The sequence below is a fragment of the Barbus barbus genome, assembly GCF_936440315.1.
Source record: "Barbus barbus genome assembly, chromosome: 4".
Lineage (NCBI taxonomy): Eukaryota > Metazoa > Chordata > Actinopteri > Cypriniformes > Cyprinidae > Barbus > Barbus barbus.
Window position 1 is genome coordinate 8213740 of NC_136732.1, and position 27163 is coordinate 8240902.

A 27163-nucleotide genomic window follows, 5' to 3' on the forward strand; every position below is an offset into this window, starting at 1 on the left:
GCTGAGCTGTTCTCTTACAGCTTCAGTACACCAGTCACTGTTTACTCTCTAAACACATCATGACATGAGCTCTTAACTCTAACGAGTGACATTAAACAAGTGTCTGTTCAGCCAGTATTCAGATCCAGCATTAAATGCAGCCTGTCACCACACCATCGCCATCAAACTAACCATTCATTTCAGTATAACATTATAATCTATCAGCTGTGATCAGATAACTGGCATGCACTTTTCTGCAGACTAAGATAAACCTAAGGAAAAACATGCAAATTTGACTGAGCATGTTCTGGGCCTGATGCTTTTTTTGACATCTCTCTATGAAATAGAGTCAGGACAGAAGGAAGGTTTGTATTAGTATGGACACTGGCCGTTTTGCACATGTCTAACCTGTGGACTGAAAGACTCCCGGGTTGCACTGGCAGTACCGGGACGCAAACGCTTCCATCATTCTGTCAATCTTCTGGGCCTCACCAGGAAGTCTGAAACTCCAGAGAAACTGCCTGTGTGGAAAGAGCAAATCCATCATAAAATATTCATGAGTGAATCTAAACAAGCCCATGTCACATTTACACAAAATCAAACTTTTTTTGTTTTTTTACTGTATTTTTAATCATAATAATTTTTTTCCCAAAATCAGAATGGTAGAGGCATAAATATTACCATTATATATAAATACTTTACAATATAATTTATAAATTACTAAATCATTTATTCACAATTTCTTTTATATTACAGTAATCAATATTTTGGCATTAAATATATATTTTTTTAATTGTCATGAAAATGCCGCAATGCAAAAAAAAGAAAAAAAAGAAATTATATATATATATATTATATATATGTATTATTATTATTATTAAAATATATTATTAGAATTTATGGTAACACTTTAGTATAGGGACCAATTCTCACTCATTCTAAACCAAAAGTCCGGTATATTTTGACTCGTCTAGAAATGAGGCATGCATGCAGTTTTTGGGAAAGAATGAGAAGCTCCTCCCACCTCAGAGCCTGAACGAGGTTGAGGTCGGCGAATTCATGGAGCTCTACAAAAGCCTGGAGCACTTTGATGTTGAATTCATCCCTGCGAGAAAACAACAACCAGACAAAGAAGAAATGGTTACTTTCTGCAAAAAAGATCGATTGCTTGTCTTTAAAAAAGTAGATTTTTAAGATCCTTCAAGATGTTCTGGGCCGCTTTGTCTGTTTGTATCTATAGCTATGCTTCAAGAAATCCTGTTGTTTTGACAAGTCACATCCCAAGAGGTGGTCCATTTCCCTCAGAGGCACACATGTTGTGTTTCACTGCTGCTGCTTTGCTCTCTAAACCCAGACAATCAATTTCCGGAGGATTTTTGTGATTAATCGGGCACATATCTCTCACAGCGTGACTGACATACACTGAATAAACAAGGGTAAAAAACCACAGGAATGAAGTAAAGGGTTACCGTTCTCCCAAGTAATCCCCGATAACAGTTTTGTTCAAGCCTTCGCCTTTATAGAGGAACTGAGCGATGTCTTCAGGGGTCTGTTGCAGGAGGTCGTTCTCCAGCAGAAACTGGATCCCCTACAATGAATTTTATTTCAAAAAGGATTTAAGGATCAACCCTTAAACATGTCAGGGAAATTAAAATGTCCAAATTTATTCCAATGTGTCAGGGAAAATGTCACAATGCTGATCGCTCAGTACAAATACTATAAAGTAAAGGTTAAAGGCTTAAAAAACATCTGTGACCATTTTCAAATATCTGGGTCAGACAATAAAATGAAACTTACTTTTTTGGGGTCCATGTTGAATTTCTTTCTTCCCATTGCAATTTGTTTGTTTCTCTGTGTTGTTTTGCTGCAAATGGAAGTAAATATGTCTTAACAAATATCTACCAATAAGAGTGCAGTATATTTAGCTTTGTTTAGCACAGTTTTGCATGCTTAAAGTCCACAGAAGTCAGCTGATTTTCCCAGACAATATGGTGCAGAAAATGTGAAAATAGTCTACTTATGTGTTGTGCGTTTGATGTCAAATAGATTTAACTGCTGCATTCTTCAATAACAGCCTTTTAGCAAAGCTGTGTCTAGAATATTCATTAAACAATCTGCACTAAAATCAACTGCTCACGATTAGACTGAAATAATCTGTGATATTGCTAAAACCAAACCTCAGCTATTAGTATCGAATCTTGCATCCTTCACAAGGATCTGCAGAGCTGCAGTTTCTGTACACTCAATAAGCATCAATGGCATAAGCCTTGTTTAACGTACTTATCACATTTATCTCATAAAATCAAGAAAATTGGATTCCTTACATAATGCCTTAAACTACAACTAGAGTCTAACTAGAGGGTTATTGAATGCTGAATATCCAACATCCTTTTCCTCACACCGATTCAATCCATATTCCTGTAAGCTCAATAAAAAGCATGCATGTCCTCTCCTCAGGTGTGTGAGCGGTGATGACCTTTCAACCAGATGAGCGCTTAATGAATGTTTAGAAGAGGACAGATCAGTGAGGACGCTCAGACAAAAGAGAGACGGGTGCAAATATAAATGAGTTTCAGCTGGACTTTAATGAAAACGAAACATTTCAATCTCTCATAACTCACCTGTCGCCCACACACGTGAGCTGCTCGATTTCCGTCATCACTTCAGCGATCTCAAACTTCAGCCGCTGTAAAACAGAGACTCACATCAAACAGTAAACTATACGACACTCCTATAACCCAAATAATGCCCCATTCCACTAACAACACCAACATTAGCTATTACTATTTATTCATTCCATCATCAAATTCTCTTTCTTTCGACTACATTCTCACTTCAATATCATCCAGCAGTTCTTTTTTCCTGCGTCGTATGTTGGACAGCTCGTCTCTCTCCTCTAAGGACAGATCTTCAGGGACTGTAACAAAACACAAGGGTAGGACACTTGTAAACATGTGTTTATATGAGCAGTGGTCGTCTTAACATTAAAGAGCAGACGAGCATAACATATTCAAATCAGCAATAATGTGGGTCAGATGTTTCACTGAGCATGCAAACTCCAGTCATAATATTTCCGGACTCTATATGAATGTGAGATCCTCCATAAATATTCTTCTCAGACTTCTGATGAGTATAGCCATAAAAAGAGCCAGGGTCGTATGAACAATCTGAAAAGTGAGGGGAGGCACAATCTCAGAATTTAGCTCCAACAGTAATCAAACACACCTGAACCAGCTAATCGAGGTCTTCAGGAGGATTACTAGCAAGTTACAGGTAGGAGAGTTTGATCATGTTTAGATGTAAACTTGGCAGAAACGTGAATCAAACAATAGAAACCATCACAGAATTTCTAATGGTTTTACTGAGTATAATGGGAATTGGTTTTATGAAAACTGCAACAGTCTTTGGTGATTTGTCACCTTCTATTGGTCGCTTGTTAAAACCACAAAATCCTAATGGAATATGGCCCAAAACACACTGCAGGAAACCATTTTTTAATAGGTTTAATGGTTAATAGTTGATGGTTTGTAATGTTTGATATGTATAGTGGAAACCATTAGAATTTCTGTGATGGTTTCTGTTTCTTCTAAAGCTTCATTAAGGAAGTCAAATTCTCCAATTCCCAGAAGCTAACAGCTTCTGCATTCTTTCAAATACTTTCGATATACAAAAATTCACAATGCTTACGAATGGGAGAAAAACGCAACACGCAATATGCAGGAATAATTCTCACATTCTAAACAAAAGAGCCAATCGCCAGTTGGTAAAGTCACTGCAGCTGCTGTTAGAAGCTGTGGCTGCTATAAGAACAGTCACATTTGGTACTTCAAATGTGCATTCAGCTTAAAATATACGTTTTTTTATTGTTATTTGAGCATAGCAAATGTTTATGGGGCAGTTCATGTCAGATTTTGTTGCTTTTTTGAAATATGTAATAATTTATCATTTATTTATTCAATTTATCAGGATTTACCCATTCAAGCAGATAGTATTTGGTCTTGGATGCCCAAAATAGCTGTCTGGAGACATTGCAAATATGGCTGCCGAGTGAACAGACTTTCTTTGAAAGAGGTTTTAATTTGATTCTTTGATTCTTTTAGCGGCTGTTTCCATTGACAGAGAGATCTTTCAGTGGTTGTTCTGTGTTGTATTTGTATTTCTTTTTACAATATGACCATGCAAATCGAAACTTTTATGATATGATTGTTTCATACCCAGTGACTAGTTCAGAAGCATTCATTGAAGCCACCTGTATCTGACTTTACCTGCGTGCGTGCAATATCATATATTGTCAGAGGCGTTACATGTGAACCTTCTTTGTGATTGTTAAAAAGTATGTTCTGTATTGGCATTTTCATGTCACTTCCCTGTCATTCACAACTGTAACAAAGTGTCATGGTGGAAGTAGGTGATCAGGAAATTGTATAGTACAAGCCAATCAAACATCTTGCCATTTAAGCATTTAAAATACATCAAGTACTCCATGAATGGTTTATGGGTGCCATGAACCTTAAACGTGAATACCGTGCATCTGGTAAAATGTCTTCATTGTGTATGTCAGTGATGACTTCCGTATGTGATTAGCAGCAGACACAGACAATGTCTCCCTTGCAAATGCTTTCACAGGAAATTGGATACTATTAATAAACCACAATAAACAAGTAAACAGGTCTTTCAGATGGAGCTGTGTTCATTGTTAATCTAGTCAGCTTCAAAACCAAATTCAGTTAAGAAAGTTTTCAGAAATGCAGTGTTGGGGAACGTTACTTTTTAAAGCAATGCATTACATTATTGTGCTCCTCCATTACTAATTGTCCTAATTGATATCCACTACATTTGCAATGAAATGAAAGCACAGATAATCTCAACCAGTCTCTAATACATGAAAAAGAAGCTTTAGGATACTCTTTTATATATCTGATTTTCATATTCACTGTGTACGTTATTGTAAACTGCAATTATATGCCATTCCAGTCTGGCAACAGACTAAAATAAATGAATATGACACGACAAAATATTGGTTAAATTTAAAGAACATTATTTGGACAAAAAGTGTTCAAACAGAATATGTGTGAAAGCGTACACCAGCAGTGTCCACCATCAGGCTCCTCAGATTCTGTGTGAAGATGGTTGAGATTCATTCAGGAGCCATAGGAAGTAGGTCACTTCAGTATTTCTGTTGGAGCAGATTGTAGCACTCGCCTGCTCTCCGCCAGCTTCCTGTATCCATTGCTTGGGAAGAGAAATCCCATCTGCATCACTCCACTAAGCTGCTTTGAATTTCATCTCCCATTTTCACTTCACATTCAGTTGTCAATTGCTAAAACCCTTTCTAGGCCAAAAAACATGAAAAGATACTGAACATTAGTTCAAAGCTTTCTGATGGCCTGGGACGTCTATAGTGGGGTGACTGCGGCTACGGCGAACTCAGAAAACAAGGGTTCATGGAAACAATGAATGTTTTCCATAAAGACAAAAATGATTACACTAACCACGTCCTGGTTGCACACAATGGTTTCTGGGTTCTCTTTGACTGCGTGCATAAAGCAGCATTTATTGAGTGATCCCCCACAGGCAAACGTACGTCTACAGCACAGAAATCCTACATCATCTGAGTGAATTCCCATGCTGGAATAAAAGAGGCAAATGTCTTCGATTGTTGGCCTATTGGACTCAGTGACAAACCCTCACTGTGTGTTAGTGAGCGCACACACACAGGAAGCACAGGGTAATTTGATATCACTGTGGCTCTAATGCATTAAACATGACCTATAACCCAACAAGGGGAAAAGGAAACTTGCATGCCAAACATGTGCTTTCTTTATTGTGACGTTGGCGTGTCAAGTGTGTGAATTTAAATACCATTATATATGTCAGTTTAAGCAAAATACAGCCAGTGCATCATTAGAACCTGCACTTATTAGTGCATTTCAACAAACTCCTTTGACTGTTGGATTGGCAAACACCACTCATATGATCTACAACTTTTGTTATATTCACTAGATAAATGTGAGTTGGTTCCTACATACACAGCATTAGCAGTGTATGGATACAGGGCAGATCTACATATGAATAAACCTCATTCCCATCATCCATTTCATTCCCTGCCTCTCATGAACAACACCTCCAACAAGGGATCAAAAGGTGAACCAATTCACCAGTCCACAGATTAATCTAAACCTCGCTCAAGAATCCCCATCGCATCCAGACTCAGATATTAGCCATCTTGTGACTGCTAAGTCTGCTTAACGCTTGCGTAATGCTGTGCTCTCCTCAAATCCAAGCACAAAAACACTTTCTACAAGAGCTGCAACACTCAGTTCCACCCAACATTCACGTCACAGTAGCTATTTTCATGTGCATATTGGAATATCACATAAAAAATGCTGGATGGATACGCCAAGATGCGCATAAATTCTTAAAATGCACATAAAAAACTTTTTCACATATTTTCACATTTGAGTAGGATCAACTTTTTATCCGATAAAAAAAAAAAAGTGCATAAACTACGATTGAACCACATTTACCGAAAAAAAAATCCTCTATATGCACTGAAAAAGTCATGTGACTTTGCGCTATGAGGCGGGATAACTTGACTAGTTTTACAGAATCAACCTACCAATGGGTTACTTATAGTGGCTTCTGCTGGGATACAAAAAAGACACTTCAGCTTAAAAGAGAAATGTTCAGATCACAAGCTCTACGTCCTTTGTGGAGACTGGGAACATCTAATGAAGAAATAGGATTGACATCCTGATATTGTCCAGGACTGCCTCGGGACAATAGAGAGGATGTCTCTGCCCGTCTGTCGTGCAGATTAGACGACTTACAGCACGCAACAATAGCAACCACACAAACACAGAGCTTCCTTATCATGCTCTAACCCACTTAAACCTCACATTTCCACAAAAAAACATAATTCTGTGTCTTGGTAAGTACACAGCACAATGTTAAATCTCACAATATACGTACCATCACTCTCTGCCCATGTCAGTTGTTCTTTATACGGCATAGTAGTCATTCCTCAAAGCGGACCACATTGGAAACTGTCAGAAGAATGATTTCCCTGGGGAAACTGAAGTACTCTGATACAGGCACGATGTGTCAGCTAGACTGCGTTTATTCCACACACGCTGCTCTCAAAACACACTATACACATAGTTTGCATACTTATACAGACCAACTGTTCAGGTAAAACCAGTTCAGCCACCTCGGCTCTGAAACGACACCTGTCTTTAGTGCATTCAATCATCATGAGTGTTCAGATTGTTAAAATGTTGCATGAGGCAGTAAATGAAGACGGTACATGGTTATAAATGTTAAGACAATCTGCTTTGCATTTAGATTTACTGCTATTTAAGGAAGTATCAATCTACTGTATAATAGCCAAGCAACCACCTAGAATATCCCAGCATTCGCAGTGACATGTAACAACGTTCAGCACACACTACAGCAACTGTAGTAGTAATACAGTGATACCACCTCCCACAACACCCTAGCAGACGCATAGCAAAATGTTAAAAAACACGCTGACAGCTATAGCATAATATGGTCAAGTTTTGCAGGGGGATGTTATTGTATGTAGTCACTGTAGCTGAAATTATGTTTGTTATTGTTAAGTGTGATGCTACCTCATTACTTTATTCATACTGACACAATTGTTCACTAGAGTTTGATATCATCAGTATAACCTGACATAATGGGACTGTTTACACTCAATTGGGAGTGGCACCTGAATCTGAGCTGGTTTCAATGATGAGTCACAAACTTTATTTATAGCCACACAACAAGGACAAGTTAAGTTTGTTTCCAGGACTGCACTCACTATAAACAAACAAACAAGCAAAATAACTGTGAAATTGCCATGCCATTTATTTAAAAATGCATTTTTTGGTCTAATTGAAAATGTTTTTTTCAGTTTGTCTAAAAGCAAATAATGGTCTCTATAAAAATAAATAAATAACATGAGATAAAATGAACTATTTTGTTTAAATACAGTTTTGGGAACACTATATAGGGAATGAACTTCCCTAAATATAGACTTAAACTTCCCTCAATAAACTCCTAATGTGTTGCTTATATCAACACATCAAGGGATCTCCTTGTTGGGGTCGGCGCTTCCCCAACGCCCCTCGGTCCGGTTGTGGTTGACGAGCTCCAGGGTCTTTTTCGAGCGATGGGATGCCCAGAGAGGCATCTCCTTGTTGGGTCGGCGCTTCCCCAACACCCCTCGGTCCGGTTGTGGTTGACGAGCTCCAGGGTCTTTTTCGAGCGATGGGATGCCCAGAGAGGCCTCTCCTTGTTGGGGTCGGCGCTTCCCCAACGCCCCTCGGTCTGGTTGTGGTTGACGAGCTCCAGGGTCTTTTTCGAGCGATGGGATGCCCAGAGAGGCCTCTCCTTGTTGGGGTCGGCGCTTCCCCAACGCCCCTCGGTCTGGTTGTGGTTGACAAGCTCCAGGGTCTTTTTCGAGCGATGGGATGCCCAGAGAGGCATCTCCTTGTTGGGTCGGCGCTTCCCCAACACCCCTCGGTCCGGTTGTGGTTGACGAGCTCCAGGGTCTTTTTCGAGCGATGGGATGCCCAGAGAGGCCTCTCCTTGTTGGGGTCGGCGCTTCCCCAACGCCCCTCGGTCTGGTTGTGGTTGACGAGCTCCAGGGTCTTTTTCGAGCGATGGGATGCCCAGAGAGGCCTCTCCTTGTTGGGGTCGGCGCTTCCCCAACGCCCCTCGGTCTGGTTGTGGTTGACAAGCTCCAGGGTCTTTTTCGAGCGATGGGATGCCCAGAGAGGCATCTCCTTGTTGGGGTCGGCGCTTCCCCAACACCCCTCGGTCCGGTTGTGGTTGACGAGCTCCAGGGTCTTTTTCGAGCGATGGGATGCCCAGAGAGGCATCTCCTTGTTGGGGTCGGCGCTTCCCCAGCGCCCCTCGGTCTGGTTGTGGTTGACGAGCTCCAGGGTCTTTTTCGAGCGATGGGATGCCCAGAGAGGCATCTCCTTGTTGGGGTCGGCGCTTCCCCAACACCCCTCGGTCCGGTTGTGGTTGACGAGCTCCAGGGTCTTTTTCGAGCGATGGGATGCCCAGAGAGGCATCTCCTTGTTGGGGTCGGCGCTTCCCCAACACCCCTCGGTCCGGTTGTGGTTGACAAGCTCCAGGGTCTTTTTCGAGCGATGGGATGCCCAGAGAGGCATCTCCTTGTTGGGGTCGGCGCTTCCCCAACGCCCCTCGGTCCGGTTGTGTTTGACGAGTTAGTAAGGTAGCTGTTGAGTTTAGTTATGGGGTCGGATTAAGGGATCTGAAATTTGGCCATACAGAATAAGACATTAATATGTGCTTTATAAGTACTAATAAACAGCCAATATTATAAGCTGCTAATAAGCAACAACATAATTGATCCTTAAAACTAAAGTGTTTGTCTGATTTACTAAATCCTGTTATTTGTGATCTACACCACAAAATTGTGTTTCTCTTCTAAACCTTATTTCTTTGCTTCCAGTTAATGTAATGATCTAAAATGTTTACTTGAAAATGATTCAGGTATGATGACATAACTGAAACTGTAATTTCTGGCATGCTTTGCATGAGACTTAATGGGGAGCGTAACAATGTTGGAATATTATTATGTAAGTATTATGTCTGTGGGAAGATGGGAAAAGGGGGATATTTGTGTTTACTATTACATTTTGAACAATTTCGGTTACACTGGGTTACAACTGTGGCAAAGAATGGTGTTTTAGCGTGAGGACAGGTACATAAGAAGTATGTTGATTTAACATTTAGCTTGCGTTAGTGTCTTGAGCAAATGCATAATGTCACTTGCTCATGGGCCATTCCCTTATGGGGCTAGAACAAGCCCAAAAACCTCTGAATCTGCTAAATCTGATGAAAAGATCTGGAGTTTTGCTCATTCTGGTGATGATACTCCAGCCTCCGTTACTGCCATATGTGAATCTGCACAGATCATTAGTCTGGGAAAGCCATCTGACACAAAGAAAACATGCTATCGTGACTCTTTTTTTGTTGTTGTTCAGAAGGAAAAGTTTCAGCAATTTTTTTTTCAGATTTCTATTTTGACAGTTGCATTAAGAAATTATACATTAGTTTAATATGTTATTATTTCTTACATTTTAATGCAAAACTAGATGTTGTTTACCTGTGCAAAACACGTGTTGTGTGTGGTTGCGGGCGGTTGATGCCCTGAGTTTTTTTTTTAAATTGCATTATAACACATATGGATATTAATCACCAAAATCTGCAATAATCTGTTCTCTTGATATGGCTCAAGACTCTTCTTCAGTCTAAGTCTAAGGGATTTTTTTAATGATCCACATGGTAATACCATATTTGGAAAAGTAACAGCACAACAAGCCACACAAAATGGAATATCATTCATGTCTGCAGCACAAATGGTGTGGGACGGCTGAAGTGCTTATAGGGTTAGGAGTTTGTTTAAATCACTAACCCTAACCACAAGCAATTGTGACAGTGATGCTTGACTTAGCAAACACAACTCACACACAACTTTCCTGCCACAAAGCTGATTTTACAATCTGCATGTCTTTTCTGTATTAATATTCCATGAAGCAGTTTTTTTCACAGTACTCCACAGAAAAAGAAGGAAAATCCGCAGTGTGTATCTCCTTAAGGTGCTTCAAATATTTAAAAATGAAACACAAACAAAACCTCCAAGTTGATTGAATTCACCCACTCCACACGTAACTCAATAAACCCTCACTCCAGAAGAAACCTCGCACCCTCACAATGCCTTATTCATCGACTGCATTTCACGCTGACATCTTGAGTCCATTTGGAAAATGATTTTAAAAAGAAAGCTTCCTTTTCCTTTAGCAGATGAGAAAATATCCCGATGCCCCTATTTTTAGCTCATCCTGTGTCATGCTCCCGTTCACAAATTAGATTAGTATTTTTGGCAGAGGCCCTGTGCTGTTTCTCATATAATTAGTGGTTTGCCTGCATCTGATTTCTCATGCTGGTTAAGTCCTCGCTTGCAGCATCTATGTTAATAATGTGAGTAAAGTTTAAGCTCACAACAGCTGCATAAAGCATCAGCATTGGCTTCCGTATCTGCATCCTACTAGCATCTACCGTGATTTTCACGAGGACGATAACTATGTAAGTGTGCCATTAGATTGCCAGTTCCTGTCTGAAAGGAAAATTAAAGCAAGACCAGGACACAAGGAATTAAAGTCAGGTTAACAAAGTAGCGGACTGCAGATTTTTTAGTGGCAAGAAATCGAAATATCTATCAGTTTATTCCATTTTTGTATTGAAATGTATACACGATTTCAGATTTAGTCCATCGAGTTTATGCTACACCAAAGAATACTGCATTGATTTCAAGATGTCGATGAAGATGTCGATGAAAAACACAAAAAATGTAGAACATTAATGTAATGCCACTGGTTGCCGAGGCAAGGAATTCAAAGGAGTACGAAGGAGGCAGATGATCAACGAACAAAGTCTTTAATAAATCCATAAAGGAAAAACACAACCACTATGAACGACGTTAGACAGGACAAAGAAACTGGGAGAAAGCAGGGCTATACTGAACCAAACAAGGGACTAATGAGAAAATAACAAGGAACAGGTGACTAATTAATAACGAGGACAGGAACCAAACCAAATAAGGACAAACAGGAAACTCAAAACACGTAATATATTACTTTATACATAATTGGATTACTTTTGACCTAACTTGTTTATCACAATAATTTAAATAGGATATCTTTATATAGGAAATATGTAATCATGTAAAAATAAAAACTGTAGTCTGATTACGAGTATTTTAAAATGTAATACAATCACAAGTACAGTTTTGTCACGCTGATTTTGGGTTTTGTTTATGTTTATTGTTTTCATGTCTTTTATTTTGTCTTAGTCATGGTTCCTGTCTAGTCATGTGGTTACCTTGCCCTCATGTGATCCTGCTATTGGTTCATTTTTTCAATATGTCATGTTCTGATTGGTTGTCCTAGTCATGTGTCTTGGTTCTCATTGGTAGGTTTTGTCATGTGACCCTCATTGTTTAGTATTTATAGCCCTCCTGTTGCCCTTGTCTGAAATTGAGTATTGTCCCTGTACCTCTGTTGGCGAGTTCTTGTTTTTGTTTATGCCAAGTCTGTTCATGCCAAGTCAACTCAACTCTATTTCAAGTCACTTTAAGTCAAGTCAAGTCTTTGTTTATTGTTTGGTCACTTTTTGGAGTTAAATAAAACTGCATTTGGGTTCTCATTACGCTCACCTCCAGTGGAATCTTTACGAAATCCAGCATATAATCAGATACTACCCAGCACTGTCAAATATATAATGAGCTGTAGTTGGTTGCTTTACATGCCGGATAATCTTTTCCTGTCTAAGTAGGTGCTTCTTGGCCAAAAAACCTATATAAGGACCAGATTTTAAGTCAATACACCTGCCTACTCAAAACTAAAGCCAGAGGAACCACAGTTCTGTCTGTCTGAATACCATCTAACCTTGCTGTGGCTTAAATTTGTATCTGTTAAATACAGTGGCTTTGAATGATGTTAATATTTCTGAGTGACGCCATTAAATCCAGATTATCATCAGAATTTCATCTCGCATCTCCTTCTATGGAATCCAATCAAATATAAAATCTCCTTGTCTATCAAGGCAAATCTGAGGTGCAATGTGGCATGGGGCATCAAGATGAGACAGTGAGACCTTCTTTCTGAACGCCCTGAGGTCTGCGATGACTCAGACAGGAAATGAGTTTAGAGCTTGATTCCAGCCGTCTGATAGAGAGCCATGAATGAGACAAACTGGGCCGCTAGACACCTAACAGGCCTGTTTATATTGGCCCCGTCTGTCCAGACACCACATCTGGATGTGGGGAAGGGGGTGTACGCTGTTGTATGAGAGGGGAATGCAAAGACAAAATCACTTTGTCACATTATTATGGTTGAAACGTGGGCGACGAGGACTGAGCGTCCGGTCCTGGCAGCTCTTTATTTCGCCATAAGACATTCTTCAGTCGCTCTGACATTTGTGTTTTATTCATTCCTTGTGAACTAAAATTCTTCAGCCTGAATTTTCTTGGGACTTTGGGGTTTAATTATAAACTATGGGAGAGGCTGTTGTTAGTTTAAGTCCAGCTGTGGAAGAGAACTGGGCCAGTCAAGAGGTGTTTAAATGAAGATAATGGAGGGCACATTTCAGTGATCTCTGAGATGGTTTATACAAATGGTTGCGTCGGGACAACAGCTGCTGCGTGGCTCCCAATGACTTACAAATTATTTCTTATTATTACATTAACTTTAATTTAGTTTTTAGGCAACACTTTAGTATTGGGGCCAATTCTCACTATTAACTAATTGTCTATTAGCATGCCTATTATTAACTTATTACTTATTTATTAGTACTTATAAAACACATATTCTGCATGACCATATTCTACATCCCTAATCCTACCCGATTTTTATGCGACCCTTAACTGGCAGCAGACAACCATGCAAATATGTCTTTAAATAATTTAAATATTAACTTACTTTACATACGTTAAGCAGTTTGGCTGACAAACATGTTTGGAAATGCCTGGGTTACAGCATAAAAACTACCTGATAGCTTACTGTCACGGTTGGTGGTTGTAGTAATCCGCGCCCACAACGATGAATAACAAAATATATATTTATTTAGCATCAACTCACAGAAACCATTATAAACTTAATATCCGACAAACATAAAAGGCAGAACTGAGGACTTATAAAGAAACAGGAAACAAAGGAGCAAACTAGATAATTAATCAAACACAGGTGATGCATATAACTAATTAACAGAACTGGGTCATGAACTAAAACAGGAAGAACCAAATATGGGCAGAAAGGAAACTAAACAGAAACAGATATGTTACAGTATCTCCCCCTCCCGGAAGGTGCGTCCCGCACCGTAACAGTAACATCGGGGAGGGGGGGGGCGGGCGTCCTGGAGGCTGGAGCAGGACCAGGATAGGACAGGGGAGCCTCCAGGACGGATAAGGAGCCTTGGGAGACCATGGCAGGACTGGAGATTCGGGAGGCCATGGCGGATCTGGAGCCTTGGGAGGCCATGGCAGGACTGGAGATTCAGGAGGCCATGGCGGATCTGGAGCCTTGGGAGGCCATGGCAGGACTGGAGATTCGGGAGGCCATGGCGGATCTGGAGCCTTGGGAGGCCATGGCAGGACTGGAAATTCGGGAGGCCATGGCGGATCTGGAGCCTTGGGAGGCCATGGCAGGACTGGAGATTCGGGAGGCCATGGCGGATCTGGAGCCTTGGGAGGCCATGGCAGGACTGGAGATTCGGGAGGCCATGGCGGATCTGGAGCCTTGGGAGGCCATGGCAGGACTGGAGATTCGGGAGGCCATGGCGGATCTGGAGACTCAGGACTCAGGCCTGGCCACACAGACTGGGACTATATGGCCCCCCCCCAAAATTTCTTTGGGAAAGTTCCCCTCTGGGGGCCACATTGGAGGAGAGGGCTCTAGAGGGCGCTCTGGAGGAGCGGGCACTAGAGGGCGCTCTGGAGGAGCGGGCACTTGGGGGCGCTCTGGAGGAGCGGGCACTTGGGGGCGCACGGGAGGCGCGGAGCTGGACGGAACCAGCGGAGACGAAGGAGAGCTGGACGGGACCAGCGTAGATGCAGGAGGGCGCTCTTGCAGCGCGGACTCCTGAGGGCGCTCTTGCAGCGCCGACACTTGAGGGCGCTCTTGCAGCGCAGACACCTGAGGGCGCACGGGAGGCGCGAAGCTGGATAGAACCAGCGGAGACGAAGGAGAGCTGGACGGGACCAGCGGAGACGCAGGAGGGCGCTCTTGCAGCGCGGACTCTTGAGGGCGCTCTTGCAGCGCGGACACTTGAGGGCGCTCTTGCAGCGCGGACACTTGAGGGCGCTCTTGCAGCGCGGACATTAGAGGGCGCACGGGAGGCGCGGGGCTGGACGGGACCAGCGGGAACTCAGGTGGGCTGGACGGGACCAGCGGGAACTCAGGACGGCTGGACGGGACCAGCGGGAACTCAGGACGGCTGGACGGGACCAGCGGGAACTCAGGACGGCTGGACGGGACCAGCGGGAACTCAGGACGGCTGGACGGGACCAGCGGGAACTCAGGACGGCTGGACGGGACCAGCGGGAACTCAGGACGGCTGGACGGGACCAGCGGGAACTCAGGACGGCTGGACGGGACCAGCGGGAACTCAGGACGGCTGGACGGGACCAGCGGGAACTCAGGACGGCTGGACGGGACCAGCGGGAACTCAGGACGGCTGGACGGGACCAGCGGGAACTCAGGTGGGCTGGACGGGACCAGCGGGAACTCAGGTGGGCTGGACGGGACCAGCGGGAACTCAGGTGGGCTGGACGGGACCCTCTTGCGAGGTGCGGGGATAGGCGGACACAAACGAGGAGCAGGCACAGGATGGCACTGGCGAGGAGCAGGCACTGGATGGTACTGGTGAGGAGTAGTTTCTGGCGTGAGCATGGGAGCCGAGAATTCCGGGGGAAGAGCCTCATCCAATAGCCCCCTGTCCTTAACCTGAGGCGTAGGCGGCGGAACCCTCTTCACCGCAGCTGGCGCAACGTTCATCGCCCTTTTCGGTGGCTTCCTCCTCGCCGCGGGCGGAACATTCATCGCCGTGTACGGCGGAACTGGGCTGAGAGCATTTCCAGTGCTACTGATGGTAAGGGGACGATTGGAACTGGGCAGGCGGATCGGACCGTTGGCACGGTATGCGTAGGTCCTTGGCGGAAGGTGAGCTGGCGCGACGGGACGTGCTTCAGCGGAGACTGGGCAGCGAGACCGAAAACCCTTCACCTCCTCAACTTCGAAGATTGATCCATTCAAAAATAAAATAAGATTAATTAATTCGACCAGGGAAAAATCGGAATCGGGAAACTCACATCGGATAGTCTCGCTGTCCAGCCCCAGCAGAAAGCACGCACCCAAAGAAGCGTCAGGCCAGCTCAGCTGGTGAACAAGCTCAACAAAATCCTCCACATACCGCTCCAACTTCCGACCAGCCTGCCGCAAACCCCACAGCTTGCTCTCAGCCGTAGACATTGCTGTTGTCCTGTCCTTTGTTGTGATGGTCGGATATTCTGTCACGGTTGGTGGTTGTAGTAATCGGCGCCCACAACGACGAATAACAAAATATATATTTATTTAGCATCAACTCACAGAAACCATTATAAACTTAATATCCGACAAACATAAAAGGCAGAACTGAGGACTTATAAAGAAACAGGAAACAAAGGAGCAAACTAGATAATTAATCAAACACAGGTGATGCATATAACTAATTAACAGAACTGGGTCATGAACTAAAACAGGAAGAACCAAATATGGGCAGAAAGGAAACTAAACAGAAACAGATACGTTACACTTACACATACATTAGCCTTTTAAATATTTACTTATTTCTAAATGTGTTCTGAGAATATGTCAAATTTGTCATGGGTCCCTACTTATTTTTTTTAACCGTTACAGCCCATCAATAACAGTTTAATGTATTTTTGGCCACATGCAGAGAGAAAAGTATTTCTTACAGTCTTTACACTTGACCTTAACCTTATTATTTCAACTCTGTTATGAGAAAAGATCCCAAAAAATAGTTTTTGTAACAAAGCACAAGAAAAATGGTGTGCTACACAATAACATATACCAGTTAAGGTGGCGCATTACACAAATCAAAACATTTTGAAAGAGAAATGCCATGGATTATTATAAATTATGTGCGATTTATTACAGTTGTGTGAACTTTACAACTTTACGTGAACCTAAATCCTCATTTCATAAAAATGCTTGGAAAGAAATGTGAAATCATTTAGCTACCTGGAAGAGGTTGTGAAATACGGGGAAATGTATTAATCTATTAAGAAATCAAGGAATCTTAGTTTGTAATTCCACATTCTGCTTCAGATGTCAACGACATAAATGCATTTTTGAAAGCTAATGATTTATGACGATTACCCAGTAAGCAGAGCACATCAAGTTATATACAATAATATTAGAGCAGCTGTCAGGAGTATGAGCTATGACACATTTAACCAGCTACACTTTACTCAAACGTGTCCACAGGGAATTATACACAGAGATGCTGGGGTTGTTGAACTCATTCACTCTAGATCAGAACCAGACACATTCCAGCATCAGGTAATTTGTCTGTCCAGACTGAATATGAAATTGCTGTAAGATGTGCCAATATGCACAGCCAATCGGAACATATCTGATGTGGAGATTGGACAAACCTGCTCAGTTCAATGATGCAATAGAACAAAAACACCATTAAAGCAGTCCAGCCATATGCTATATTCCAAAATGAAAAGCAGAAGCCAGGTAAGAAAACCTGCAATAATAGTTTGTTTATGATAATTAATATGGGTTTTCTGAGCTTAAGGGTTTGTTGCAAGCAGGGCCAGACCTCCAGTGAGCTGTTAACTCAAGAATCGCTGCAAATGAATAGCTTCAGTCAATGCGTTGAACTCATTTTGAGTTTCGATTTGTGAAAGACAATCCACTCACTGATCCGCTTCTTCAGTTCGGTTCACTGGAGGGAAAGATGATCAGAGGCATCTTACAGTATATCTGCGTCCTGATACAAAGCTACTGTGTGGCTTCAGAGGGCTTGGGATATAGTGCACAACTAACACAAACTAGTTTAATGGTCATTTCTTTCTTTCTTTGTAATTTTTCTGTCATTTTGGTGGTCACTATGAATTAAAAGACATAATCGTTTTGTTTTCAATGCATGCAGAATACGAGTTTGAAATGACACAGTTCGGTTGTGCTGGTGTAATCGAATTCATATATTTAGGTTGATTCAGTAATCTTACATAATGTTTTTGATTTGAATGCATTTCATTTATTTAGATGTTACCACATGAAGCACATAGGTTACCATTTTTTCGTTATATCCACCCTAATGGTCACACTATATTTTATAGTCCAATTTTTACTACTAACTACAAATTTTCCCTCAATAAACTCCTAATTTTCTGCTTATTAATAGTTAGTAAGGTAGGTATGGGGTAGAAGTTAAGGGAGCTAAAACATGGTCATATTATAAGGCATTAATATGTGTTTTATAATTAATAAACGGCCAACATACTTGTAAAAAGCATGCTAATAAGCAACTAGTTATTAGTGAGAATTTCATTTAAACAAAAATCTGGCCGGTTTTACAGTATGTGTACTTACAGTGTTACACAAGAAAATACTGAGTAAGGTTAGGTTCAGCTGGGGGGGGTTTTTCCTAGTTACTGTAAAAGTACAATACATACACAGTATGTAGGACAAGACTGCAAGAACTGGGCTATGGTCACTACCTCTAACCTATTTTTAGATAACCTATACATATATGACCTCTCAGTTTTTAACAACATGTGTACACATACAAACATCTGGCAGATCATGTAGAGCTGATTGTCAAATGGTTGAAAAGACGCTGATGAAGAATTATTTTTTTTGCATACTTCATCAAACCAACAATGTACTATAAAAAGACCCATATATATAGGCCAAACGTGACTGAACACACACACAAACACATATCTCTGTGGAGCTGCGTGTCAAACAGTATGAATTTTGAATGATGCAGCCTCTTAAATGTGCATCGCCAACAGAAATCCCCCATAAACCCAGGGAAAGCAGCACATGGACGCATACTTATTTGCAAAGGAAATGCTCGACTAACAATAATCATTAACCAGCATCGTTTGCATACAGACAAACAGAATGTAACTGAATTACACAAAGTAGCCTGCAGTTAATAACTCGATTTTTAGATTTTCTGAGGACATTGTCAGAAGCATTGCCCCACAAAACTCGATGCTACAATTATAAAGCGAAGATAACGAAGATAGCGAAGTTGGTTATAACTTGTTGCCCCAAGATATTCGTTGCTATGCAGTTTCTAGGGTGTTCTGATTGGTTAATAGTTGTTTATTACTTGTTGGCCGGAGAAATTATGCTTCCTTCATGTGCTATCGGAGTTTCCTAGTCAGAAATTGAACATGAACGGCCTTCCTAAGCATATTTACAATTGGGAAATTCAGAGATAATTTTGATACCCGGAGATAATTTAGATAGCGTTGTGAATGTTTATATGGCTACCAATGAATGGAATGCTACATTTGTTGGATAGCTATTGACTTAATATCTTCTAATCTATACCTGTTGGCTTTAATAAAATTTCCCCAAGAAACTGGCATGAATGAATAGGCTGTCCACCATGATTTCTGTTCTTGAACACGACAAACTCATAATTACAACTTTAGAAGTGGGAAGTAGGAAGTTTAAGATGTGCATAAGGCCACACTTGAGTCTGATATTCATTTTTTTTGACCCAGGTCCCTCCTTCAATGTAAGTCTATGGGATTTTTGCAAGATTCAGCATATAAAGCCTGTATTAATTTCTTTCAGCTGTTCGACACAAAAAAAGTTATTTTGAAGAATTTTGGTAACCAAGCATTTAATGGTAGCCTTTGACTTCCACAGTATTTTTATATAATAAGGAATCTGTGGCTACCGTCAACTGTTTGGTCACCAACATTCTTCAAAATATCTTCTTTTGTGTCCAACAGCTGAAAGAAATTAATACAGGTGGAGGCTGATCAAACGATGAATCAATTAGAATTTCTGGGTGAATTATCGCTTTAATCATGAGTATTTGAATTGCTAGACATCGAGAAAATGATGTCACTGGTTGTGTAGTCCATGACAATCAAATGATAAAACTGTAATTCCCAAAGGTTCACGACAAAGAACATTTTGTTCCTCTAGCAAACCTCTGTTAAATAACCTCTTTCTGAGGACAAACGCTAGAGAGTTGAAGCCCACGCTTGAGGAAAGAGAGAATGAAACCTGTTGTCCAAGACCACTGGATACACCTTTTCCTGATCCCTCATTGGCTTAAACAATTTGAGATCCCTTACATAATCTATTCCCCTTCACCTCTACTCCAGCATCAGTGAAAAATACTGCTCTTCAAAAGAGTGGCTCTCCATCGCTGGAATGCATTTTGCCACATGCTCCAACACTCCAGAGACTCGTCTGCAGTCTGGTTTCCTTTATGAGGGGGTGAAAGAGTCTTCAGTTTTCCTTGCGCCAACCTAAATTCCTGAAACTGCTGTATTGTTTGTGCAAATGTGTTTCTAATTTTTGCATTCTTAAATTTTAACCCTGTACTATGAGCTAATTTAGATTCAGAGGAATCTCTGGACCAACAGAGAGGTCCTAGTTAAATTGGTAAGACATTTTAAAATGTTAGATTGAAGGGTATACAAATCATATTTCCATGTGCCATCTTGCTTGCTGCATTTGCTGATGACAAATGTAAGGATTTTAGTCAGCCTTGTTCCAAACACCAGTGAGCTGCCAGACTACATTCTAAGATACTTTGTTTTGGCCAAATTATTTAGGCAGCATTGCATGTATCCTTCACAAAGAAGCAATAAGAATGCTTATTAATAGTTAGTAAGGTAGTTGTTAAGTTTATGTATTGGGTAGGATTAGGGATGCAGAATAAGGTCATGTAGAATAAGGCATTAATATGTGCTTAATTACTACTAATAAATGACTAATATTCTAGTAATATGCATACTAATAAGCTAGTTAAGAGACCCTAAAATAAAGTGGTACCCAAATGATTAACTACAACTTTTTCCTCAATAAACTTGTTCTAATATTTTAATTAATAGTTAGTAAGTAGTTGTTAAGTTTAGGTATGTGGTCGGATTAAGGGATCTAAAATATGGTCACAGCCATATCACCCTGCAGCCCAAGACCGGTTGCCCACTGAAGCTAAGCAGGGTTGAGCCTGGTCAGTACCTGGATGGGAGACCTCCAGTGAAAACTAGGTTGCTGTTGGAAGATGTGTTAGTGAGGCCAGCAGGGGGTGCTCACCCTGTGGTCTGTGTGGGTCCTAACGCCCCGGTATAGTGACGGGGACACTATACTGTCAAAAAGCACCGTCTTTCGGATGAGACGTTAAACCGAGGTCCTGACTCTCTGTGGTCATTAAAAATCCCATGGCACTTCTCGTAAAGAGTAGGGGTGTCCTGGCCAAATTCCCTCTACTGGCCCTTGTCTATCATGGCCTCCTAATAATCCCTATACACTTGATTGGCTCAATGACTCTCTCTCTTCTCCACCTGTAGCTGGTGTGTGGTGAGCGCACTGGCGCCGTTGTCCTGTGGCTGCCGTCGCATCATCCAGGTGGATGCTGCACACTGGTGGTGGTTGAGGAGAGACCCCCCCACATGATTGTAAAGCGCTTTGGGTGTACAGCAATACACAATAAAGTGCTATATAAATGCATCATTCATTCATTCATTCATGGTCATGCAGAATAAGGTATTGATATGCGCTTTATGAGTACTAATAAACAGCATTCAGTTGTGTTATGGCAATAAACAGCAAGTCGCTTTGGATAAAAGCGTCTGCTAAATAACTAAATATAAATGTAAATGCGAACAGCCAAAATGCTAGTAATATGCATGCTAGTTAAAAGTGAGAATTGTGAGAATTTCAGCCTAAAATATACGTATATTTATACAGGACAGGAGATTTTAATCACTGTTTTGGTTGTCCACTGTCACAAATTAGTTTTGAAAGTACTGATATGTGGTCAAAAAATTTGAGGCCACAAAAACTGCATGTTTGATAACTGAAGAATTTGAGAAAAAACGTTTGAAATAAAGCCTATAATATGTCACACATATTATGATATATACAATTTGAAAAGTTATTTTAAAATTAAAACAGACTATTTTGCTCAATATTTGTGCATGCTATGCAAGTTTATTAGAGGATTTCTGTTAATTAGCTTAGCGACACAGTAATGTCAAACTTTTGCAATTAATAGTGATTTGAAGTTAAAAAAAAAAATCTTTTTTTTAAAGCGCAGCACAGAATGCAAGGGTCTCGAGATGCACTTTTCAGATGCTTTTGCTGCCATGCCGTGAAAGGCCCTGTCCCAAATCACACCCTAAACTGCCTCTGACTCCACGCTTTCGTGAATGTAATGCTGCTTTGGCTGTCGGGTAGAAGTCTGCCATAGAGGGCATGCTAAAATGATGAATGGGACACCGTACAGTGCATGTGCATGCGGCAGCCATTGTAAGTCCGCAAGACCGTAAGTGCGAATGAAGTGTGCCATTTGGGACAAGGCCAAATAAAACAGTTGCCATACCAACTAGCCGCTGTAATGAAAAGCTCACAACACTTGCCCCGCCTCCGTGGTCTTCTGATTGTTTTGGAACTGATACTGATGAGCAGCGCTGCTTGTAAAAGTTGAAATTCTTTAAAAGGGCTGTTCACACAGAACACGGGTTTTCATTCCAATGTGCTACTTTTCTAGTGTTTTTATATGTAAACACACACTAGGCAGATGTGTATGAGCATCTTTTGCAGTGCCTCGCATATGAGTGCTGTGTTTTTAAGATGCCGTGTCAAGTTAATAGAATTTCAGCTTTTTCATGCAGCGTTGCTCATCAATGTCAGTTCCAAAACAGTGGACCAATCAGAAGAACCTGGAGGCGGGGCAAGCATTGCAAGTTTTTGTTTGCACTAGTTTGCTCAGGAGGCATTTTCCCCTCTAATTTTTTTAAAACATCTTTCTACGTGTTTTTAGATGCAAAGATGCATTCGGTGTGAACAGCCCCCAACTTGATACACATCTGTGCAGTGCATGTTTACATAGAAAAACTATGGAAAAGTAGTGAATCAGAACAGAAAAATGCGTTCTGTGTGAACGGCCCCTTGACTAGTTGCCTATTTAGACAATAGACAGTTTGGCACAGAACTTCTGTCAGGCTTGAATAACATTTGAACTATGCTGACATTGCACACGTACATGTACGGCCAAACTTTGTTATGATTTATCACATCATTTAACCATCTCTGCAACAGAGATGAGTTCAAAACCAGTCCATGTTCAGAGCCATGGATGTGAATCACTGCTGGGTGAGGTGTAGACAGATGTTATTTCATAGTCTTGCCCTGCTGGTGGTTTCTCTGCTGACGTCATGTGGCTTAATGAAACATACATCATGCTTAGAGAAACACCCCAATGCCCTGCAGCACAAAGACTCACTGTCTTACTCACTGAGTTCCACTCAGCAGAACATGACTGTGTCACTTCAAATGTCATATTATGACATTAGCTGGCATAAGCACTAGACTTTGACGCAACGCTTAAATCTCTTTGGCATAAAGACAACTTCAGCTACATCAAGGTCAAAAATAGGAATGGTTCAGGGATCTCACTCAAAAGGGAAGAACGTGAATGCATATGAAAACTCAATAACCAAATCTACATCAGAAGTGAGTACTTGACCCATGCAAAACTTTGCCAAGGCATTTTCTGATTGCTTTGAAGAGAAGGAACACATAAATCATAATCAATTTAACTGGCAATTTAAGCAACAACAAAAAAAACATCTAGAGCTAGATGGCTGCTTGCAGAGTGCTTGCTTATTGGTCCAAATCACAAATGTCCAATTTCTTTTTAATATCCTGGTCTGTAGATATGAATCAAGTTCTAAGCATGAGCCAAGCAAACCTAAAAAACATCACTAATGAGATTCTCTAAAGCACTTTTCTATGAATATGTACACTTTGATGTCCAATTATATCATACTTTTTAAAACATTACATGCACAAATCCCTAATTGTATGTATGCATGTATTTTTTCCCCAGTGAGATATGTATCAGATATGTTGGATAAATTGTATAATATGAACACCCACATTTCACATCATTTGGACCCTTTCTACTACACAATAGGAAGCCACTTAAGTAATCTATTTACTCTGGTTTTCAAAAGTTTGGGGGCAAGTTTAAATGTTTTTCTTTCTTTCTTTCTTTAAAGAAAAAAAAATAATAATTTTGAATCTATTTTGAATAAATGCTGTTATTTTGAACTTTTTATTCATCAAAGAATATAAAACAAAAAAAGGTATCACATGATTCAAATAAAAGCAGCACAGCTGTTTCCGATATTGATATTAAATTATATTAAAATGAAGGGTCATGTGACACTGAAGACTGGAGTAATGATGCTGTAAATTTGGCTTTGCATCATAGGAATTAATAACATTTTTCAAATGTATTCAAATAGAACAGTTATTTTAAATTGTAATGATATTTCACAATCTTACTGTATTTTCTGTACTTTTGGTCAAAAAATGCAGCCTTGATAAGCATAAGAAACTTCTTCCAAACCCATTAAAAATCTTACCCATCTCAAACTTTTGACTGGCAGTGTCTATTATTATTATTATTATTAACATTCTCTTAACATTGACTGTTCACATCAGCCTCAACCACATAATTGTAGGGGTTTGTATAGTTTGTTAATGTTGTTAAACAGTGTTTTTAACGTGACAAAAAGATTAAAATCCTATACACGGTTACTATTTGCTAAGAGACCCTATTTTGTTGGCGAGTCATGAAAACATTCTTTCATTGCTATTTTCAAATGATCTTACTTCTCAGCAATCATAATTCATAGTAGTGTGCATGTGACAAGGTGCTGCCTCTCGGTCCAGTCCAATTCAATGGTGGGCCCAGAGTGGGATCTCCCACAGTGGATCACAGCATTGATTACCGTCACCGCAGCAGGGACCCCAGTGGTAGCAGAAGAAGCAGCATGGAATAGAGCAGCTCTCCCTGAATCTAATCCAGTCTGCCTGCTGCTCCACTTCAGACGAGCCTACAGCCGCTTCTCTGACAGAACACCAGTCTGACTGTTAGCTAGTCATCAGTGTGAACCCACAGCATTGTGGGGAAGGATTACGTTGAGCATATGCTTTGAATATGCTAATCTGTTTTTTTTTTTGTAGTGAGAAGACCATCTCTTGCAATATTACTACACATGCACTCATATCCATGGATTAGCTTCATGATGGGGAATCGTTCAAAGAACCAAACACCTCAAAATCAAAAAATGGTCAAATGGGCAGGAGGGATTCAAGCCAGAAACCAAAATATTACAGAGACGGGCTGTTTTATCTTGGTTTGGTCAATAAGAAACCACCCAGACCACAACTACCTAATGGTTTCAGTCACCGTATTTATTTATTTATAGCACTGTATACAGATTCTTTCAAAGCAGCTTCACAGTAATAAACAGGAAAATGATGCAGATGTGAAATATGAGGCAAACTGAAATTCAGACAACAGTGTAATTATTTAGCTCCTCTCAGTTCAGTTCAATAACAGTAGTTAATCAAATCAAGTTCAATTCAGCTATAAGCAGCTCTACTGAAGACAGTAGTGGCGTTACTCAGCTCGAGTCAGTTCATTGATTGATTCATTTCAGTGTCGATGATGCAAAATTAATCAATTATGAAACAAATTCGATTCAGCTATAAAGCAGCTCTACGGAAGACAAGCTTTGTTCTCATCCAGTTTTCAAAAGAATTAAATTCAAATAATAATTGTTATTATTAGTAGGCAAATCCCTAGTATTTTCTCCAGAAAACAATTAAAATACAGATCTTCATCACTTCTTAAAAATCTGATCGAATTTGAGTAGATTAATGCACCATTAACGCATCACTCAACCATATAGCTCTGCTTCATGTGTCTCTGTGGTTGAAAATGAAAGTGCAGGATATATGTGTCCTACTTGGAAAGCAGGAGCTTGGGGAATATTTTGTTGACTAAATGAAATCAATAGACGTATCAGCTCACGGTCTCTCTTAACAAACACTGGCATGTAGGTCATCATGCAGTCTGATCTTTGCACCTACAGCCACTGAAGTTTCTCATTTGACTAGCAGTGCTTCACATGCTGATCCAGGGTCATATTTGCAGTTCACTTCTGAGAATGAAACTAATTGTAGATTATATTAAGATTATATGAGGTATGAGTCTTGGAGCTTTGCTGTTATGAGCGGTGTAAGAAGTTATGACTGTCTTTATATCTGAAAGACATAGACATACTTTTTCAGGCCTTAAAATAAAAACAAGCATAAAAACTGTGTGCACAGATATCAGTGTTTTTGTTATTAGACAAAATGAATCATGCTAATGTTTTTATGGCTAATAAATGCCATAAACAATGAATGCAGTGCTGTTTGATCACATCTGTGTCTAATGCCATGTTAACCCATAACATGATCACACATGTATCCACATAAACCTGGTGGTCTTACCTTGATTATCTTCGTCCATATCTGCTGATGAATGCGAAATAATGAAATGTTGTGATGAGAAGGCGCTCCAGACACAGATGTATGCTTTTATATGCTGTATTTACAAACAGCTCCTGTTTTATGCGGAATATTAAACGGCAGAAACTGATATTCTATCTCAATCCTCGTTTAAATCCGATGTATTTCAGGACGAATGAAGGATACAGCCCTGATTCTCTGGCTTGGATCAATAACATCCAGCGGAATAAGCGCTCCGCTCCAGACACACGGGCATCTCGCTCCGCCCCTTTCACGCGAATTTACCAATCCCACTAAGGCAAAGGCTTGCGTCATGAATATTAATTAGGTAATGTTGACGTTGCTTGGTAACCGACTTGAAGCCGGTTCTTAATATTCATGAGCTCCCAGAAGTCAATTTCAAAGTGCTTTGCTTGCATAATTGTTTTACATATAATATTGACAAAACATCGAGCAGAAAAGAAGATACGTAGTACATTAAAAGAGATCAAAATAAAGTATTTAGCCAATAATTTGTCGCCCTACAAACGCCTTCCTTTCAGCCAATCAGGACAAACGTCGCATAGCGTAATTAAATATTCATAAGGCAAGCCTTCACTTTAGTAGAACTCGTTTATCTCTTCATTCATTGTATTGTAGCTCTGATACTGAGGGAAAACAGATATATGACCCTGGACCTCAAAACTTTTTTAAATTGAGATTTATACATAATCTGAAAGCTGAATAAATAAGCTTTCCATTGATGTTTGGTTTGTTAGGATCAAAATATGAAAATCTAGAATCTGAGGGTGCCAAAAAATCGAAATATTGAGAAAATCGCCTTTAAAATAGTTCTAATTAAGTTCATAGCAATGCATATTACAAATCAAAAATGAAGTTTTGATATATTTACGGTAAGAAATTAACAAAATATCTTCATGTAACATGATCGTTACTTAATATCTTAATGATTTTTGGCATAAAAGAAAAATGGATAATTTTGTTCCATACAATGTATT

The 27163-nt window shown here is 40.5% G+C and overlaps 1 protein-coding gene across 1 annotated transcript in view; it reads right to left on the minus strand.

Annotated features, from left to right (window-relative positions):
- The window catches only part of LOC306869013 (cytohesin-3-like), a 49343-nt gene extending 22921 nt beyond the window's left edge, over window positions 1-26422 (minus strand). The window contains exons 1-7 of the mRNA XM_079415550.1: window positions 26148-26422; window positions 2814-2896; window positions 2601-2665; window positions 1777-1843; window positions 1449-1567; window positions 1004-1084; window positions 388-500 (exon numbers count right to left, since the gene is read on the minus strand). Coding sequence (XP_079271676.1) covers window positions 388-500; window positions 1004-1084; window positions 1449-1567; window positions 1777-1843; window positions 2601-2665; window positions 2814-2896; window positions 26148-26166 — 547 coding nt within the window. The 5' untranslated portion in view covers window positions 26167-26422. The remainder of the gene's footprint in view (window positions 1-387; window positions 501-1003; window positions 1085-1448; window positions 1568-1776; window positions 1844-2600; window positions 2666-2813; window positions 2897-26147) is intronic.
- Window positions 26423-27163: the final 741 nt, after the last annotated feature.